This window comes from Somniosus microcephalus, chromosome 10 (assembly GCF_052327205.1).
Source record: "Somniosus microcephalus isolate GS21.2 chromosome 10, FLI_Smic_1.0, whole genome shotgun sequence".
In the NCBI taxonomy this organism is placed as follows: domain Eukaryota; kingdom Metazoa; phylum Chordata; class Chondrichthyes; order Squaliformes; family Somniosidae; genus Somniosus; species Somniosus microcephalus.
In genome coordinates, this window is record NC_140996.1 from 2,184,620 (window position 1) to 2,206,482 (window position 21,863).

Below are 21,863 nucleotides of genomic sequence, written 5' to 3' on the forward strand. Positions count from 1 at the left end.
TGCTTAGTGGGGATTCAGGAGATGGACTTGTTTTCTTTGGAAATGAGACTTCAAGATGAATCTAATTTAAATTTTCACGGTTACAAAAGAAAAGTCGACAAATTTAAACAAGGCAAATTGTTCATTATGGTGATGGATTCAAACCCCAAAGGACACGAGCTAAAACAGTCAGAAGTAAGGTCATGATTTTCACTGGCAGGATGGTTGAGTTGTTGAGTAAGTTAAAACCCAATACAGAAATAAGTTAAACAACAGACCACGGAATCAGACCAAAGGCACAGGAGACAATTTGATGCACTGAGGGATGTGCTGACGAGATGGTCGCTGGGGTACATCAACACAGAACAAATGTGTGTTTGAGCAGCAGACCCGTAAAGCTCAAAGTTATTTTCTTAAAGTGTAGTTTATCCTGAGTGAGAGGGTTAACTCCCAACAACAATTTCTCATTGTGGACTCCGACATGGGGTAATCATGTTAAGCAATTAAATGATGATTAGTGTAATAGCACAAGTTGACATGAATCTTGTCATTCATGTGGAAATGACTTATGAAATGATACTGGGCGGCCTGCTGGTAGTGCTGTCCAGGGAGAGTATAAATACTCGGGCATGGGCCCAGCTTGCTCAGGACATTCTTTAACAGGAACTAGTGAAGGACACAACTCGATCTCCATGTTGAAAAACAGTTGATTAAAGCCTTGTTTAATACTCAGACCAAGTGCCCAGTAGTTTTCTTACGTCAATTTAATAGACTGCAACCCGCTCCACGCTCTGAGTGATTTGGGAACAGACAGCTACGATTCAAACTGTAGAACGGAACTCTGACGTAGTAACTAATCTATCATGGAGACACTACTCAGACCCGCCCGTCTCGACCTGGACCCGAATTCACTTACAGCTGCTAAGGTATGGAAACACTGGTATCGTACCTTCAGCAACTTACTCGAGGAGTGTGGTGAGAATGTTCCTAATTTACGAATGCTTGCCAATTATGTATCCCCTCGTGTTTGACTATATCGAAGACTGTGTAGACTATGACTCTGCTATCCAAACACTACAGCAACTATATGTTAAGGCCTCAAACGAAATTTTTGCTTGGCACCTACTGGCCACAACTCGACAACAACCCGGGGTATCACTTGCCGAATTCCTTCAAGAGCTTGGCAGGCTCAGCAAAGATTGTAATCTTAAAGCTGTCTCAGCTAAGCAGTGCCGGGAGGAATTAATTTGTGACTCTTTTATTAATGGAATTGCTTCTCCCCTCATACGCCAGTGTCTGTTGGAGAATAAAATCCTCGGGTTACAAGCTGCCTATAACCAGGCATATTCTCTGGACTTAGCTCAAAAAAATTCAGATGCCTATTTTTTATCATATGCACGGACTGCTGCTACCACTTTTAGCGACTCCCCCGGTAAGCCTCAGGCGGAAGCCCTCCCTGATGACGACCCTACCCAAGCAGCATCTTGGCAATCTAAAAAGAAGTGTTTCTTCTGTGGAGGTGCATTCCATTATAGGAAATTTTGTCCTGCTCGTAATGCAACCTGCAATCATTGCAGTAACAAAGGTCACTTTTCTGAAGTATGCTGGTCAAGAGCCTCTACTGGTGCTGCAGCTGCTATCTATAAAACTGCTCCTCCCCCAAGAGTCACTACTAATGTTACAGCTATTTTTCCCCAAAGCCTGTTGTGGTAAACCACTGTTACCGTTCACAACCGTTCACTATTGTTACACTATTGTTACACTGTTGTTATCACTGTTTACACTGTTGTTATCGCTACACAAGGTTACCTCTTGCCACGCACACTGCTATACCTGGGCTTACCTCAGCTGACTCCGCCCATGGCTCCGCCTGCTTGCCCAGGTATAAAGGTGACCGCTTGGCTAGTATTCTCCCTTGTTGGAACCGATCGCCCACGAGGGTGGGCTCTGTTATTTAGCCAATAAAAACCTATAGTTACTATCTTAACTCGTCGCTTTTCATGGAATGAATTGATAGGTATATCAATTTTATTGGCTAAATTTTGAAATGAGTGGATCGGAGCAGCCAAACGACCAGCCAAATGGCCAGCTACAACAGCCACAGCAGCCGGCCTGGCTGCGAGCCCTCCGACCGCCGTACCTGGATCTAAACCCACAGGCAGCGAACTCAGCCCTCGACTTCGAACACTGGCTGAGCTGTTTCGAATCCTACCTGGGAGAATCCGGCGTGCCTCCGGGATCCAAACTAAGAGTTCTGACCGCCCAGGTGAGCCCTAAAGTATTTGCATTCATCCGGGACCTTGCTACATACGAGGACGCCCTCAACCTGCTAAAAGAGCAGTACCGGAGCCCTGTAAATTCTATGTATGCCAGACACCTCCTAAGATCCCGCTCGCAACAGCCAGGAGAGTCTGTAGATGAATTTTTACGGGCGCTACAAACACTCGGCAGGGACTGTGACTTTAAAGCTGTAACGGCTGCAGAAAATACTGAAGGAAATATCCGCGATGCCTTCGTGAAAGGCCTTCGGTCCGACTACTCACGGCAAAGACTGCTCGAATCAAAGGACCTCGACTTGAATACAACTGCAGCCCTCGCTCGCTCTCTGGAAGTGGCCCATCGGGACCTCGAGGCGTACTCCAGGTACTGTGCTGCGCGACCCTGGGACTCGGGCCCGACTCCGGCCGCAATTCCCCTCGCACCGCCGCCCCTGGGACCCACCACGGCGTCGGTGTCCCGGAATCGATCGGGACCGCCACCCCCGGGACCCGCTGTGGCAGCAGACCTCCGCGATCGGGCCGCCAGCTGCTGCTTCTGTGGCCAGGCGAAACATCAAAGGGCGCGCTGCCCTGCAAGGAACGCGACCTGCTCCGGCTGCAAAAAGAAAGGCCACTTTGTAAACGCCTGCAGGGGGAAAGCCACAGACGCCCGCATTGCCTCATGTGAGTTGTGGGGGCGGCCATCTTTGATCAAGGCCACAGACGCCAGCATTGCCTCAGGTGGGTCGTGGGGGCAGCCATCTTTGATCAAGGCCACAGACGCCAGCAGTGCCTCATGTGAGTTGTGGGGGCGGCCATCTTCTCCGCCATTTTGCCCAACTTCGTGGGGACCCGCGTCATGGGCGCCGCCATTTTGTTCGCCGCACTCGGCCGCCGTTTTGTCTCCAGACCCGACCACCGCCTCGCCTGCAGACTACAGCTCGCTCAGCCATACACTGGCCTCCGTCACGCTTGACCAAGCTCTCCCGCATCATCTGTCCAAGTCCATGATGGACATCGAAGTAAACGGCCACGCCACGTCCTGCCTGTTCGACAGCGGAAGCACGTAGAGTTTTATTCATCCAGACACGGTGAGCTGCTACTCCCTCACTGTCCGGCCAGCGCGCCATCGGATCTCGATGGCGGCGAAGTCCCATTCAACAGACATTAACGGCTACTGTATAGTGACCCTGTTGGTTAGGGGCACGGAATATAAAAATTTTAAACTTCTCGTCCTGCCCCCAGCTCTGCGCTGCCGTCCTACTAGGGCTGGATTTCCAATGCCACCTTCAAAGTGTCACTTTGGCTTACGGTGGACCCCTCCCCCCCCCCCCCCCCCCCCCCCCTCACAGTCTACAACCAGCAAATTTTAAACCGCCCACCGCGTACCACCTGCGGCCTCTCCACCCTCAAAGTCCCGCCCCCCTCCTTGTTCGCTAACCTCACCAGTGACTGTAAACCCGTCGCCACCAAGAGCAGGCGGTACAGCGCCGGGGACAGAGCTTTTATTAGCTCTGAGGTGCAGCGACTCCTGAAGGAGGGCATCATCGAGGGGAGCACCAGCCCCTGGCGTGCCCAGGTCGTAGTCGTTAAGACCGGCGATAAACACCGCCTGGTCATCGACTACAGCCAAACCATAAACCGGTACACCCAGCTGGACGCATACCCCCTTCCCCGCATATCTGATATGGTCAACCAGATTGCACAGTACCGGGTATTCTCCACCATCGACCTCAAGTCAGCCTATCACCAACTCCCTATCCGCCCTGAGGACTGCCAGTATACCGCCTTCGAGGCGAACGGCCACCTCTACCACTTCCTTAGGGTTCCCTTCGGCGTCACCAACGGAGTCTCGGTCTTCCAAAGGGAGATGGACTGGATGGTCGACCAGAACGCGCTTCAGGCCACGTTCCCTTATCTAGATAACGTCACCATCTGCGGCCGCGACCAGCAGGACCATGATGTTAATCTGGAGAAATTCCTCCGTACGGCCCAACGGCTGAATCTCACTTACAATAAGGATAAATGTGTGTTTAATACCTCTCGCCTTGCCATCCTCGGCTGTGTAGTACAGAACGGAGTCATCGGCCCCGACCCCGAAAGAATGCGCCTCCTCATGGAGCTTCCCCTCCCCCACTGTCCAAAGGCGCTGAAGAGAACCCTGGGGCTCTTCGCTTACTATGCCCAATGGGTGCCGAATTATGCGGACAAAGCCAGACCCCTCATGAAGTCCACCTCCTTCCCCCTGACAGCAGAAGCAGGCGCAGCCTTCTCCCTCATAAAAGGAGACATTGCGAAGGCCACAATGCACGCAGTGGATGAGTCCATCCCTTTCCAAGTGGAGAGCGATGCCTCCGACTTAGCCCTAGCAGCAACCCTTAACCAGGCGGGGAGACCTGTGGCCTTCTTCTCAAGGACCCTCCAGGGCCCTGAGATCCGACACTCTTCTGTCGAGAAGGAGGCCCAGGCGATTGTGGAGGCGGTACGACGCTGGAGGCATTACCTGGCAGGCAAACGATTTACCCTCCTCACCGACCAGCGTTCGGTTGCTTTTATGTTTAATAACAAGCTGAAGGGCAAAATCAAGAACGACAAGATCTTGAGGTGGAGAATTGAGCTCTCCACCTACGATTACGATATCTTGTACCGGCCTGGTAAACTCAACGACCCCCCGGATGCTCTATCACGAAGTACTTGCGCAAACGCGCAAGTTGATAGACTACGGACCCTCCACAACGACCTCTGCCACCCCGGGGTCACCAGACTTTACCACTTCATTAAGGCCCGCAACCTGCCCTACTCCATCGAGGAGGTCAGGACCATGACCAGGAACTGCCAAACCTGTGCCGAATGCAAACCGCATTTCTATAGGCCGGACAGAGCAAGCCTGATCAAGGCCACCCGCCCCTTCGAGCGCTTGAGCATCGATTTTAAGGGGCCCCTCCCGTCCTCTGACCGTAATGTGTACTTCCTCAACATTATTGACGAGTACTCCCGTTTCCCCTTTGCCATCCCCTGCCCAGACATGACCAGTACCACGGTCATCAAATGCCTGAACGACCTCTTCGCCTTGTTCGGGTTCCCGAACTATATACATAGCGACCGGGGCGCATCCTTCATGAGCGAGGAACTTCGCCAGTTCCTGCTCGCGAGAGGTATTGCTGCGAGCAGGACCACCAGCTACAACTCCCGGGGGAACGGCCAGGTGGAAAGAGAAAACGCGACAGTTTGGAAGGCCGTTCTCTTAGCCCTAAAGTCCAAGGGCCTCCCAATCTCTCGCTGGCAGGAAGTCCTCCCGGCAGCACTCCATTCCATCCGGTCACAGCTTTGCACTGCCATTAACGCCACCCCCCATGAACGAATGTTTGTTTTCCCCAGGAAGTCGACTACGGGAACCTCGTTACCAACATGGCTGACTTCTCCGGGGCCCGTCTTGCTGCGGAAGCACGTGAGGGCCCATAAAATGGACCCCCTGGTCGAGAGGGTGGACCTCCTGCACGCCAACCCCCAGTACGCCTATGTGGCATACCCAGACGGGCGGGAGGACACTGTCTCCTTGCCCTCGGGCACCCCCGAGATACCACCGTTACCCCCCACCACTCCCCCAAATCCAGCTCCTGTAGACGGCATGCCGGAACCCCAGGAGCCTTCGTTGACCATGCAGACACCAGCATTACCATCGGATACTGCACCACCGCCGCCGCTGCTGCGCCGATCAGAAAGGCTTACGAGGCCTCCTGAGAGACTGACATACACGAACTGGTAGTACACTTCACCCCGCCGGACTCAATTTTAAACAAGGGGTGAATGTGGTAAACCACTGTTACCGTTCACAACCGTTCACTATTGTTACACTGTTGTTATCACTGTTTACACTGTTGTTATCGCTACACAAGGTTACCTCTTGCCACGCACACTGCTATACCTGGGCTCACGTCAGCTGACTCCACCCATGGCTCCGCCTGCTTGCCCAGGTATAAAGGTGACCGCTTGGCTAGTATTCTCCCTTGTTGGAACCGATCGCCCACGAGGGTGGGCTCTGTTATTTAGCCAATAAAAACCTATAGTTACTATCTTAACTCGTCGCTTTTCATGGAATGAATTGATAGGTATATCACCTGTCCCATGCAGCCACGAGGGTTTCGGTAAATGGTCACATTTTGAGTGCATTAATCGACTCATGTAGCTCTGACAGCTTCATCAGTGAGCGGGCTGTCAGTAAGTTAAAACTGCGTATTTACCCCTCGGACAGGGAAATAGCAATGGCTCTGATGACACTGACCACCAACTCTTCCGGCTTTTATCTTGTCGACCTTATTCTCAATGGCCACACTTATTTTTCCACCCGGCTCGGGGTGCTCAAAAACCTATGCAGTGATGTGCTCCTGGGACAGGATTTCCAACAAACAACACAAAAGACTCACTTTTGAGTTTGAAGGGTCAAAGCCGGAGCTTACTATTTCCAAAGTACTGTTTTGTGCGCTTTCGCCCTCCTTGTTTGCCAATCTTTCCCCCCGATGTAAGCCCATAGTCACTAAATCATGACGTTTCAGCCAAGATGATCTATCCTTTATCGTGGCAGAAATCTCTCGCCTTCTAGCTGACGGTATCATTGAGCCATGTTCATCTTCCTGGCGGGCTCAAGTCGTCGTTGTTAAAAATCCTCTGAAGCAACACAAGAAACGTCTTTGCATCGATTACTCGCAAACTATTAACCAGCATACCGACCTGGATGCCTACCCACTACCACGCATCAATGACATGGCCAATAACCTTGCCAACTACAGGGTATTTTCAACTTTTGACTTAAAGAGCGCGTACCATTAAAGGACTCTGACAAAAAGTATACGGCCTTTGAGGCCAATGGTCGGCTTTACCAGTTTTGTCGCCTTCCATTTGGGGTCACCAATGGGGTGGGCATCTTTCACCGGGCAGTGGACAGCCTAGTCAAACAGGAGAACTTAACGGACACTCTTCCATATCTGGATAATATCACCATTGCTGGTCATGACCAGAAGGAGTATGATGCCAACCTCCAGAAATGTCTTGACTTCCTCCGTCGTCGCAACTTAACCTTAAATGAGTCCAAATCTGTGAAATCAGTACCATCAGTCAACATCCTTGGCTACTGGGTGGGCAATGGTGTCATCAAACCGGATCCGGAGCAACTTCGTCTGCTTCAGGAGCTCCCTCCTCCTACGAACCTTGGCTCTCTTTGTCGGGCCCTCCGTATGTTTGCCTATTATGCGAAGTGGATACCCCACTTTTCCGACAAGATCCAGCCCCTGCTTCACGCGAAGTCATTTCCGTTGGAGGCAATGGCTATTTCAGCTTTCGACCTCCTCAAGCAACAACTGGAAAAAGCCACGCTTCATTCCATCGATGAAAATCTCCCTTTCATGGTCGAGTGCGATGCATTGGAGGTGGCGATCTCGGCTACCTTGAATCAAGGCGGTCGACCCGTTGCATTTCTGTCCAGAACTTTGCAGGGTAGCGAGCTCCATTATCCTCCTGTCGAGAAGGAGGCTGCGGCTATCATCGAAGCGATACGTAAATGGAGTCATTTTCTCGCTCGTCGCCATTTCACGCTCATAACTGATCAGCGCTCTGTGGCCTTTATGCTGGATAGCCGGAAATTCACTAAGGTCAAGAATAACAAAATACAGCTCTGGAGGATGGAATTGGCCGCCTTTGGCTACACCATACATTATCGACCCGGTAAAGAGAATGTGGCCCCGGATACCCTAACGCGTGCATTCTGCTCTTCCATGTCAACTTCGACTCTTGCGGATCTTCATACTGACTTATGCCATCCTGGCGTTACCCGTATGTTGCACTTTGTGCGATCTAAAAATCTCCCATTTTCTATGGAAGACGTGAAAAGAACATGCTCCACTTGTAGAATTTGTGTGGAGTTAAAACCGCAATTCTTCCGTCTGTTGGGTGGCTCGCTCATACACGCTATGCAGCGACTCAACATTGACTTTAAAGGGCCATTGCCTTCCTCAATGCGAAACACCTACTTCCTGACTGTGGTGGACGAATATTCGTGCTTTCCCCTGTCCCAATATGCTTACTTCCACAATGATCAAATGCCTCGATCGGGTCTTTTCCCTTTGCGGTATGGCCAATTTCATCCACTCTGATCGGGGTCCCTCCTTCATGTCAAGTGAACTCAAAAGTTATCTTTCCCAATGGGGAATCGCCACAAGTAAAACGACACCGTATCATCCTATTGGAAACGGACAGGTTGAGAGATACAATGCCATCGTTTGGAATGCAGTTTGTCTTGCACTGAGGTCACACAACCTATTAGACCAGCAGTGGCAAACTATGCTCCCTGACGTGTTGCATTCCATCAGGTCTCTTCTTTCTACATCCACCAATGCTGCTCCTCATGAACGATTCTTCGGATTCCAGCGTCGGTCCACTCGTGGGACATCCCTATCATCATGGTTGGCAGCACCTGGCCCCGTGCTGCTCCGAAGATTCGTCCGATCCTCTAAGAGTGATCCCCTCGTCGACTAAGTGGAACTGACGGATGTCAATCCCACGTACGCGTATGTGCGGTACCCTGATGGCCGGGAATCCACAGTTTCACTTCGTGATCTGGCTCCCTGCCCAACTGGTCCCATGGACCCAATCGACAGTGGAATCCGTATTAACGACGCCGATACTCTGCACTCCTCCGAGGATGACGCCCTACCCGGGACGTCAAGTGATCTGCCAGCTATTCCGCCGGATCTACCCGGGGAACAGAGCGCTCCCCGCGGGATGACCACCCGAAGCCAGGACACCGGTCAGTCACCGACTACTGAGCAGGATGAAGCCAGCTCTGCGCCTGTGGGGGCCCGCACCCGGAGTCACGATTTCCCCAGTGCCCCTCCGGTCGATCAAGGTAACACGGACTCTGCCAGCCCGCCGGTACGAACCAAGCGACCCAGGGACCAAACCCTGTCCGAGGAGACGTGCCTTCCGGCCTCCAATGGAGATCCAAACGACTGCGTCTATTCTTAGTCTGATTAATTCGGTAGAAGGAAGCCACCGGACTTCCAATCTTTCAGGCGGGAAGAATGACGTGAATCTTGTCATTCATGTGGAAATGACTTATGAAATAATACTGGGCAGCCTGCTGGTGGCGCTGTCCAGGGAGAGTATAAATACTCGGTGTGGTAAACCACTGTTTGTATTCCACTGTGTACATGTCTGTACATGCCTCGGCTGACTCCTCCCACGAGTCCAGGTATAAAGGTGACTGCTCCACAGTCCCTCTGTATTCTGGACTGGTCGACCACTCGAGGCACACCTTCATTCTCTTGTTAATAAAAGCCTGTTAGTTACTCGCTTAACCTCCGTCTTTTGAGTGATTGATAGCGCATCAATTTTATTAACAAGATTTTTTATAATGGAGAAGATCCTCACACCAGCATGCCTAGACTTAGACCATCGGGAGGCGGACGCATCCACCAAGTTTACTCACTGGCTTAGGTGCTTTGAAAAATTCCTGACCGCCTCCGCTGCAACGGTCAAATTGGATGAGGACAAACTGGATGTCCTGACCTCCAAAGTGAACCACCCAGCATACTCTGTCATCCAGGACGCGACCTCGTACACGGCTGCTATCAAGCTCCTCAAGGACCAGTACACGCGCCCAGTGAACGAGGTGTACGCCAGGCACCTCCTGGGGAGTCGTAAACAACAACCTGGGGAATGACCGAGGAATTCCTTCAGGCACTGTCTGTGCTTGGCCGGGCCTGTGGTTGTAAGGACATAAAGGCCGCTGTGTACACAGAGGAACTTATCCGGGACGCTTTTGTAGCGGGCCACAGGTCCAATTACACCCGACAGCGACTGTTGGAGCAGAGTGACCTCAACCTCAACAAGGCCTCTGAACTCGCACTATCATTGGACGCAGCCTACCGGGGCATGGATGCCTACTCCTCTGCACCGTGGACGCCGCGGGGAACGACAGCCTGGGACACGGTAGGACCACCTCATAGCGCCGTGCCACCCCAGCCACATCCCAGCAACGGCCCAACTACCGCAGCAGTGTCCCAAGGCCAGAAATGCTACTTCTGTGGCCAGGCCAAACACCCCAGAGCGCGCTGCCCGGCGAAAAATGCGATCTGCTCGGGCTGCGGGAAGAAGGGATGCTACGCCAGCGTCTGCAGGGCCAAAGCCACCCCGAACCCCAGCAGCGCCGTGTGTGGGCTGTGCGGGCCACCATCTTCGGCCTCCCCAGCCATGTGCGAACCACCGGAACAGCAGCCATTTTGGACGCCTCCAGCCACATGGGGATCATGGACGCCGCCATCTTGGATGCCAGCCGGGACGCAGCAGGCCCCCAACACCGCCTCATCTGATACCCGCAACGACACACCGACCCCTACGCTGGCCTCCGTTACGCTGGACCAAGTGAGACCGCACCAACTGGCCCGGTCCACAATGGACATTAAGGTAAATGGTCACAAAACAATCTGCCTTTTTGACTCTGGGAGCACGGAGAGCTTCATCCACCCCGACACGGTGTGGCGTTGCTCTCTCCCAGTCCTGCCTGCGCACCAGCGGATTTCTATGGCCTCCGAGTCCCAGTCGGCGGACATTGGCGGCTACTGCGTGGTGACACTCTTGGTAGACAGGACTGCGTACGATAATTTTAAACTTCTGGTCCTGCCCCACCTCTGCGCTGCCGTTCTACTGGGGTTAGATTTTCAGTGCCACCTTAAAAGTGTTACGATGGCGTACGGTGGACCCCTCCCCCCACTCACAGTCCGCAGCCAGCAGCTTCCAAATTGCACGCCGCGCACCAGGTGCAACCTCTCCACACTCAGAGTCACCCCCCCCCCCCCCCCCACTGTTTGCTAACCTCACCCCCGACTGTAAGCCCATCGCCACAAAGAGCAGGCGATACAGTGCCGGGGACAGGGTTTTCATTAAAACCGAAGTGGAGCGGCTCCTGAAGGAGGGGATTATTGAGGGCAGCACCAGCCCCTGGCGAGCCCAGGTTGTGGTCGTTAAGACCGGCGAGAAGCAGCGCCTGGTCATCGACTACAGCCAGACAATAAATCGCTACACCCTGCTGGACGCTTACCCACTCCCCCGCATAGCTGATATGGTCAACCAGATCGTGCAGTACCGCGTCTTCTCGACCATTGACCTGAAATCAGCGTACCACCAGCTCCCTATCCGCCCTGAGGACCGCCAGTATACTGCGTTTGAGGCAAACGGCCGCCTCTATCACTTCCTTAGGGTTCCCTTTGGTGTCACCAGCGGGGTATCCGTCTTCCAAAGGGAGATGGACCGGATGGTCGATCAAAATGCGTTGCAGGCCACTTTCCCATATCTGGACAATGTGACCATCTGCGGCCATGACTTGCAGGACCATGACGCAAACCTCGAAAAATTCCTCTGCACCGCCCAACTCCTGAACCTGACGTATAACGAGGAGAAGTGCATATTCCGCACAACCCGCCTCGCCATCCTTTGCTGTGTTGTGGAACACGGCGTCATCGGTCCCGACCCCGACCGGATGCGTCCCCTTATGGAACTCCCACTGCCTCAAGGCCCTGAAGAGGTGCCTAGGGTTTTTCTCCTATTACGCCCAGTGGGTCCCCTACTATGCGGACAAGGCCCGTCCGCTGATCAAGTCCACCTCTTTTCCCTTGACGGCAGAGGCCCGCTTAGCCTTCCACCGTATCAAGGAAGACATTGCCAAAGCCACCATGCACGCAGTGGACGAATCCACCCCCTTCCAGGTGGAAAGCGACGCATCCGACTTTGCCCTGGCCGCCACCCTTAATCAGGCGGGGAGACCTGTGGCCTTCTTCTCACGAACCCTCCAGGGCCCGGAGACCAGATGCTCCGCGGTCGAGAAGGAGGCCCAGGCTATTGTGGAGGCTGTGCGTCATTGGAGGCACTACCTGGCCGGAAAACGATTTACCCTGCTCGCTGACCAGCGTTCAGTTGCTTTTATGTTTAACAACAAGCAGAGGGGCAAAATCAAAAACGACAAGATCTTGAGGTGGAGAATCGAACTTTCCACCTACAATTACGAGATCTTGTACCGGCCCGGGAAGCTCAATGAACCCCCGGATGCTCTATCGCGTGGCACCTGCGCCAGCGCGCAGATCGATAGACTGCGGGCCTTCCACAATGACCTCTGCCACCCGGGGGTCACCAAGTTCTTCCACTTCATCAAGGCCCGCAACCTGCCTTACTCCATTGAGGAGGTCAGGACCATGACCAGGAACTGCCAAGTCTGCGCTGAGTGCAAACCGCACTTTTATAGACCAGACAGGGCTCACCTGATAAAAGCCACTCGCCCCTTCTGTCCTAAATGGCTTACCCCTTATCCTTAGACTGTGACCCCTGGTTCTGGACTCCCCCGCCATCGGGAACATCCTTCCTGTATCTAGTTTGTCTAGTCCTGTTAGAATTTTATAAGTTTCAATGAGATCCCCTCAAATTCTTCTAAACTCTAACGAATATAAGCCTAATCGACCCAATCTCTCCTCATACGTCATTCCTGCCATCCCAGGTATCAGTCTGGTGAATCTTCACTACACTCTCTCCATGGCAAGAACATCCTTCCTCAGATAAGGTGACCAAAACTGCACACAATACTCAAGGTGTGGTCTCACCAAGCCCCTGTACAACTGCAGCAAGACATCCTTGCTCCTGTACTCAAATCCTCTCGCTATGAAGGCCAACATACCATTTGCCGCCTTAACCACCTGCTGCACCTGCATGTGCACCAGTCGCTGAAGGTAAACAAGGACACCCAGGTCTCATTGCACTTCCCCTTTTCCCAATTTATTGCCATTCAGATAATAATCTGTCTTCCTGTTTTTGCCACCAAAGTGGATAACCTCGCATTTATCCACATTGGGCAGATGCATGGCAAATGCAGTATAATCACCCAACCTGTCCAAATCATACTGGAGTTTCTCTGCATCCTCCTCACAACACACATGCCCACCCAGCTTTGTGTCGTCTGCAAACTTGAGATATTACATCTAGTTCCCTCGTCTAGATCATTTATATATATATTGTGAATAGCTGGGGTCCTAGCACCGATCCCTGCGGTACCCCACTAGTCACTGCCTGCCACTCGGAAAAAGACCCGTTTATTCCAACTCTTTGCTTCCTGTCTGCCAACCAGTTCTCTATCCAAGACAGTACCTTACCCCCAATCCCTTGTGCTTTAACTTTGCACGCTAATGTCTTATGGCTGACTTGCTGAGTGTTTCCACCATTTTCTGTTTTTACTTTTTGTGTCTGTTGACTAAGAATTATACAATTTCTGAAACTTATTTGTTTCCATTCCAGGAACTGTTGACACAGCTTCGAGCACTCTTCGATCGAATCCTGGAGTTTCAGAGTGCTCAGGATTCCATGTACCGCTCGGCCCTGGAGGAGCTGCATCTCCGGCTGCGGTATGCAGACTGCAAGAAGGAACGGCAGGCAGAGGTATGATGGGTACATTGCTGAGGGCTTTCTAGGTATAATGGGATCTATAAACAGCTGCATTCACGGGTAGAACAGGATCTATAAACGGCTGCATTCACGGGTAGAACAGGATCTATAAACAGCTGCATTCACGGGTAGAACAGGATCTATAAACAGCTGCATTCACGGGTAGAACAGGATCTATAAACGGCTGCATTCACGGGTAGAACAGGATCTATAAACAGCTGCATTCACGGGTAGAACAGGATCTATAAACGGCTGCATTCACGGGTAGAACAGGATCTATAAACAGCTGCATTCACAGGCAGAACAGGATCTATAAACAGCATTCACAGGTAGAACAGGATCTATAAACAGCTGCATTCACATGTCTATAAATAAAGTTTGAATCATTTTCATTTACATAGCACCTTTCATCTCAGGATATCCAAAAGTGCTTGACAGCCAGTGAAGTATTTTGAAGTGTAGTCACTGTTGTAACCTAGGAAAAATGGCAGCTAATTTGTGCACAGCAAGGTCCGACAAGCAGCAGTAGTATAATGGCCGAACAATTTGTTTTTAAAGTTGTTGATTGAGAGATAAATATTGGCCAGGACAATTTCCCTGCTCCTCTTTAAATAGTGACCGTGGGATCTTTTACATCCACCTGAGAGAGCAGACGGGGACTCGGTTTAGCGAAAGGCGGCACCTCCGACAGTACAGCGCTTCCTCAGTACTGCCCCTCCGACAGTGCGGCGCTCCCTCAGTACTACCCCCCCGACAGTGCAGCGGAGCTCCATCAGTGCTGCCGCTCCGACAGTGCAGCACTCCCTCAGTTCTGCCCCTTTGATAATACAGTGCTTCCTCAGTACTGACCCTTGTGCAGAAAGCATTTTGACGTTAAAAACTTCAAGTCTTCTAAAATTGCTGGTTAGGAATCCCACCAATGTGGGAAGAGAGCAATGGACTTTGAGTGAAGTTGTTGCTGGTCGTCACTACAGGAGTGAAAACCGGTGCTGTCTGCAAGGCTTGCAGGTGCTGTCTGCAACATTCGCCCTATATACACAAAGAGCTTGAGCTTTGGAACCATCCCCCTACATGGGATTGTGACGGCTTTGGCAATTAAGGAGCGAGAGAGAGGAAGCCTGTCTTCCCCTGGCAGTCCGTACTGGGTGTGAGACCTGGTGTCAAAGCATCAGAGAGGCCACAACTGTTTGCTCTCACTCCGCAATGAGAAGTGCTGCTCTTTGCCTGCTGTACCTGTGCCACTCGATACTGGAGATCTAATCTCCCCGTCTCTGCCTGCCTGCTGTACATGCCCCACTCCAGTATTCGCTGCTGGATACTGGAGATGTAATCTCCCTCTCTCTGCTGGGGCATCACATGGGAGCAAGTTCCTCTGAGGAGGAATATTTGGTGTGGACTGGACGAAGCCCATGCTTTGAGTCTCCATGTGAATGCAGTCCCTGGTGCGCTGCACAAACTAGGGAGATCCCTGGTTTGATCGGAGTTAGCTGGAATCGGACAGCCTAGTTTGTTTGCTATAAACAGGCAATAATCTCATGAAATGAGGATAGGTGATAATCTGGTTCATGTCCAGAGCCAATATCCACACCTCTGTTGAAGTGGTGTCTGGAAACCAGGTGTCAGGGTACTTTTACACAAGTTGTAGATCAAAGTCTATGGAGACCAAGAAAAATATGTTGTCAGTCTGAGGACGGGTGTCGAGGGACAGGAAGTCGCTCCGCGGGCTGGTGCCGAGGAACAGGAAGTCGCTCCGCGGGCTGGTGCCGAGGGACAGGAAGTCGCTCCGCGGGCTGGTGTCGAGGGACAGGAAGTCGCTCCGCGGGCTGGTGCTGAGGGACAGGAAGTCGCTCCGCGGGCTGGTGCCGAGGGACAGGAAGTCGCTCCTCGGGCTGGTGCCGAGGGACAGGAAGTCGCTCCTCGGGCTGGTGCCGAGGGACAGGAAGTCGCTCCGCGGGCTGGTGCCGAGGGACAGGAAGTCGCTCCGCGGGCTGGTGCCGAGGGACAGGAAGTCGCTCTGCGGGCTGGTGCCGAGGGACAGGAAGTCGCTCCTCGGGCTGGTGCCGAGGGACAGGAAGTCGCTCCGCGGGCTGGTGCCGAGGGACAGGAAGTCGCTCCGCGGGCTGTTGCCGAGGGACAGGAAGTCGCTCCGCGGGCTGGTGCCGAGGGACAGGAAGTCGCTCCGCGGGCTGGTGCCGAGGGACAGGAAGTCGCTCCGCGGGCTGGTGCCGAGGGACAGGAAGTCGCTCTGCGGGCGAAATTGACCTGCCGATTGCAGAGGAATGATTATTGAAATGATTCCCAGGAGCGTTGTGTGTGGTACAAGGAAGGAAACTTGTGATTTGACTCTTTCCCAACGCAATCCATTCACGCTCATGATAGAGCGTTGCTGCCAAAACTTTGATTCCAATATCATTTTGTCACCTGGTAAAATCCTGTAATGCATAGGTCTGATTATTGGTGTCCATGCAATATATGACACACTTTTTTTCCATTTAGGGTAAATGGGGAACATCATCAGCTGAAGAAGAGGCAGAAAATAAAAGAGTTCACGAATTCCAGCAGTTAATTCCAAAAATGTGTTCCCAAATACGTGTGTGCTCACATTTCTACCAGGTGTGTGATTTCAGTCTATATCACAGAATGTATTGTGAGTACAGTGAATGATGCAGTGGAAACTCAGTGCCAGAGTCACTAATACTTGCTGATTTATAAAAATATTTAAATTTTAACTCTATCTCTAATATTTTATTAAAACCAGCTATGGGGATCCTCTCACAGGTCACAGTTCACCAGCTCAGGCACCCTCATACAGGTCACCGGCTGGGAGGACCCTCGTACTCTGGGGTCCTGTGCGGGGTGGGGGGGTTGTTTTTCCTCTTTGCGGGTTAGTGTTCAGATGGTTTAATTTCAGTTTAGCTGTCAGGAGTCGGGAGCAGGTGCAGCACTGCCTGTCTGATTTGCAACGTTCCCATGTGCATGCTTAGCACGCACTATCCCCAGACCTATCAAGCTAGACTGCACTCCCATCAGCTCCATGGAATGTCTATCATTCAAAGAGTGCGGAGCAGCCCAGGTCTGCAATCAATCTTCTCAGAACATCTTTCAGGTCCTTTTTCGTCACGTTAACTAATTCAGTGAGGAATGGCAGCTTCAAGCAAAGCTTTCCTGTGAAGGAAATTTGCTTGAACGTACAATACCCAGAAGTTTAGAATGTCTCGACGCTGACCGATTTTAATGTAATTAATCTTCCTTTCTTTTTCTTAGGACATTGTTCAGCAGTTCCTGGTACTATTGACAAAAAGTACTGATGAAAGTCTCCGTTTCCTTAACTTCAGGCTAGACTTCAACGAGCATTACAAAGCGAGGGACCCTCGGCTGCGTGCCTCACTGGGCAGCACCAGGGGCAAACGCAGCTCGGCAATGTAAGCTGTTGCCCAGAGACCTTTCTACCCATTGTTGTTGGGGCTACAGTTCTGTTTACCCTGGGGCTTTCTGCTCTTTCTGCCATCCTGTTATAAACCTGTTTGTACTGGTTGCCAGTGATGTATAGTACCACTGGGAGGAGAGGGAATCATTAATCACCTGTTACTGATAAAATGTTAAATCCTTTGAGGGAGAATTGTACTCCGCATCACAGTGTAAGTTATTTATAATCCATTAATGTTTTATTTGTGAATTAAACTGAAGTTTGTTGTGATTGGCATTTTTTTAGCTTCACATGCAGCTTTGCTGACAGTACTTTGCAGTGTGTACAGAACGGGTATCGTTCATAGAACTAAACCCGCATTTTATTTTACAGATGAGACAATGCTTTAAACTGCTTTAAAAAAGACAAAGTTTGTTCAGTAACAAAAAATGTTTTTTAAGGAGAAGTACTTCCTCGTTTTCATGTAACATATATCCTAGATTGGCAAGTTTGGAGTTCATTTTAAAAACTCAACATATGCAATGATTAAAACACTCAGTTTTTACATTGTGTAGATAGTTTCGATTTTATTTTATTGTCTGTCTAAAATAAATCTCCTGATGAACTATGATGCTTTTAAAGGGTGAAAGAAATAACTAATTGGGTTCTTTTCTAAAAAGTTACATTTGTATTGTAGTTCGCAATTTTTTTTTAGCATGAGTAAACCCCCTCCACTTGTCATGTTGCTGGTGCTAGGTCTGATTGTGCACCATCTACAAGGACAGGAGCATTAGACCATGGTGTCTGCTGCTGAGTGAAGCTGTGTCGCTTTAAGGACACAGACATGGTCTAATTGCTCACAGTAAATTCTGGGTGAGCTCTCCAGTCATTGGTTCTTTTTAAAGTGTGCTTGGTAAAGTCATTTGGGGATTACAGATATTTGGCTCCTGTGGTATTTTCCATTGCTGATGGTCTTTCTCCATGTGTTCCAACAGGAGGAGGCTATTCAGCCCCTCCGGCCTCTTCCGCCGCTTAGTTACATCGTGGCTGATCTGTATTTTAACCCCATTTACCTGCCTTGGTTCTGTATCCCTGAATACCCTTGCCTAACAAAAGTCTATCAATCTCAGTTTTGAAATTTTCAATTGACCCCCAGCCTCAGCAGCTTTTAGGGTGGGAGAGAGTTCCAGATTTCCCCTACCCTTTGTGTGAAGAAGTGCTTCCTGACATCACCCTGAACGGCCTAGCTCTAATTTTAAGGTTATGCCTCGTCGTAACACTTCAATTAGATTACCCCTTAATTTTCTATACTCAAGGGACTACAGGCCTAGTCTATGCAACTTGTCCTCATAATTAACCCTTTTACCCCAGGTATTCTCGTGACTCTGCGCTGCACCCCCTCCCAGGCCAATACATTCTTCCTGAGGTGCGGTGCCAACATCTGGTGTGACTCACTCGCAGCTTCTCACACTCTGCCTGTAGAAGAAATCCATATACGAGCCCCTTGGGCTGCAGCCTCTCTGGCTGGTACTTTTGTGTCAGGGCCTCTCTTCTCCCAGTCCTCATCATCCTCTTCTTCAAAGAATAGGAACAAAGGAATTCCAAGAGCAAAATCTGTTGCTTCCATAAAATTTAATTAACTGTTTAAATTCTGGCAAATCAAGTGGGTGGTGATTTTGGGGAAGACCTGGACACACCTTGTACATTATCACTGACCAGGCTGAATGCTGAATGGACAGAAGAGCTGGATACAAGAGTTACACTAGAAAGCATGGGGTGAATGCTTGGAAAGTCTGAATATAGCAGAAGACCTGCTCTGTTCTCACCAACATGAATGTATGGATGAGAAACACCTTGGCTCTCAACAGACTCAGATTGGTTGTTGTTTTCGGCCTTTAACATCCTACAGGATCAGTGTCAGCAATGGCCCCCACTGCGTCGACCCATCCCATGGACATTATATTGGCAGAGACTAAGGGAACACCCTGTGGGGGTGGGGGCGGGGGCAGCGGGGCAGTAGAGCTTCAACTCCAAGTCTCCTTCAACATCCAGCGGAGTGGGCTTGGGTCACATGGGTGATTGGAGGACGATTCTGACAGGGTTTTGATGTCACAGTTTTTCCTTTTCATACAGCTTCTGTACCACCCGAAGTCGGGGGAGCATTCGCCAGGAAAATCCATACCCTGCAATGGATTTTGCTGTGAAAACTGTAACCTGTCATAAAGCACTTTATAGCTGGAAAGTTAAAACTCCCGCTTTATTGCAAGTGTGGAGAGATGAGGCCAAGATTACATTTTCCATGTTTTTTTAAGTTTTCAGAGAAATGATTTCCTGATCTATTCGATTACTGACTCTGGGGCGACACCAAGTCTGCACTTGCAAAAACAGCCAACTCTGCTCTCAAAATAGAAAAGAGTTTCCTTAACCACCAGCTAACGAGAAAGGAACTAACATAGTTCAATTATAAAGCTACATTTATTTCTATAACTTTTAGCAGACTATGCAATATAACTTCTTTGAACATTTCTAGACAAGTAAATTTGGATAAAGCATAAAAGCACTGGAAATCCATTTTAACTCCGATTGTAGAAACCAACAGAAGTTACTATTGTGGTGAACTGGTGGAGGACCTCAGCTAATGTATTATTGATGTCGAGGATGATGTGCTCTGAGATATCGCAGATCAAATGGAGTAACTAGGAAGCAGTTAAAACGTCATCGTCTCCATCATCATAAAATGAAATAACTGAGTATCCAGATGGAAAAGAAGCATCATCACTCCTGGGCGATGATGACTGGATCAGAGAGCTGGATGTACTTGATAAATAATCATTGCTCATGGTACGCAATGAATGGGTAGTGGAACTCCAAGCATCCGATGAATCATCAGGACTAGTGGACGAAGGAAATATGGAAGAACTAGGCGCAGGTGATAAAATAGATGCCAAATCCGTGGAATACTTGTACCGAGATAACGGTACAAAAGAGCGTGGTATAATTTTAGTAGCATGAGTGGACTGTGACTGGCTGGAAGAATCAGATTCATCGTGTTTTATATAAGCACTCATGCTGTGTGGTTGGCTGCAAGAATGGTGCACACCTTGAACTTCTTTATCAACATGGGCAAACTTGGAAGGATGTGCAAGACCTTGTACACTATTATTAGTATGGGTGTACATTGATCGGATGGAAGGAAGAGGTGCACCTGGTACATTACCTGCCACCTGAGTAGATGGTAATTGAGTGGATAAATTAGATGCAATTTGTTGACCATCAACACAAGTGGGTGATTTGGGGGAACACCTGGACACACCTTGTGCATTATCACTCACCAGGCTGCCTGACTGGGCAGAAAAACTGGATCCAGGTATTACACTATAAAAAGCATGGGGTGATTGTGAATGCTTAGAAGGTCTGAATACATGTAATATATCTGATCTGTTATCAACGTCAGTGGATGGATAGGAACCACCTTTTGGATTATTACTAATAGGACTAGACCGGGATTGGGTGTACGAACAAGAAACACCTCGTGGATTATTACTAACCAGATTGGACCAAGACTGGGTGGGTGAATAGGAATCTTGTGGATTATTACTAACCGGACTGGACCTGGACTGGGTGGGTGAATAGGAACCACCTGGTAGATTATTACTAACCGGACTGGATCTGGACTGGGTGGATGAACGAGAAACAGTTTGTGGTTTATTACTAACACGAGTGGTTTGGGACTGGGTGGATGAAATATCGCCTCTTGTGTTATCAGTATGGGTATGCAGTAATTGGGGGGAAGGAGGAGAAAGGCTTTGCAAGTTATCACCCACTTGGGTGGATAGTGATTGGATATAATATGCATCTTGTGCATTACTATTAACGTGAGCCGACCATGATTGGGTAGATGAATTGAATACAATTTGATCATCATTATCATTGGGAGACAGTGATTTGGCTACATCTAATGAATTATCATGGATAGCATGGGAGGTTGGTGAATGGATGATGTAGGGTCTGAAAACTTGCTTATCAGTAATACTAGTGGATAAATGAGATACACTTCGTACATTTTTACTAATGGGATTGGGCAGTGGCCTGGTGGAAGAAGGAGTAGCTTGTACATTATCTGCCATGTCAGCAGACGATGATTGGGTGGCTGGAATATAAGGAACTTGTTGGCCATCACCAACATCAGTGGATGGTGACTTGGGGTAAGACTTGTATAGACCCAATATATTCTCTCTGACAAGGGTGGATAGTGAGTGGTTGGAAGAATTGGATACAGTTTGCTCACTCTCTTCAGTTTTGGGCAGTGAAGGGACAGAACTAGATGCAGGTCTTGCATTATGATCAACAGAACCAGATGGAGAATGGATGGAAAAACTAGATGCACTTTTCACACTCTTTTCAGCTTTGGACCATAGTGAATGGACAGAAGAACTAGATGCAGGTCCTGCACCATAATAACCATGGTAAGGCGGTGAATGGATGGAAGGTCTGGATTTATGTAATGAACCTTGTCTGATATCATCATCATCATGATTGGTATTAACAGGATTGAGCTGTGTTTTGGTGGAAGGACATGCAGCTTGTTCATTATCTTCACGGGTGAACGGAGTGCAAGACGCAGATACACCTTGAATGTCATCATCAATATGGGTGCCAAATATTTGGTTGAATGTGCACGGTAAACACTGTAAATTATCCACAGTAAAAGAGGACAGTGATAGGGTAGAAGAACTTGAACCACT

The 21,863-nt window shown here is 49.9% G+C and overlaps 1 protein-coding gene across 1 annotated transcript in view; it reads left to right on the top strand.

Moving 5' to 3' along the window:
- The window catches only part of tubgcp3 (tubulin gamma complex component 3), an 86,340-nt gene extending 68,657 nt beyond the window's left edge, over nt 1-17,683 (top strand). The window contains exons 20-22 of the mRNA XM_085998331.1: nt 13,566-13,706; nt 16,209-16,325; nt 16,977-17,683. Of these exons, the coding sequence (XP_085854457.1) occupies nt 13,566-13,706; nt 16,209-16,325; nt 16,977-17,138 (420 nt within the window). The 3' untranslated portion in view covers nt 17,139-17,683. The remainder of the gene's footprint in view (nt 1-13,565; nt 13,707-16,208; nt 16,326-16,976) is intronic.
- Nucleotides 17,684-21,863: the final 4,180 nt, after the last annotated feature.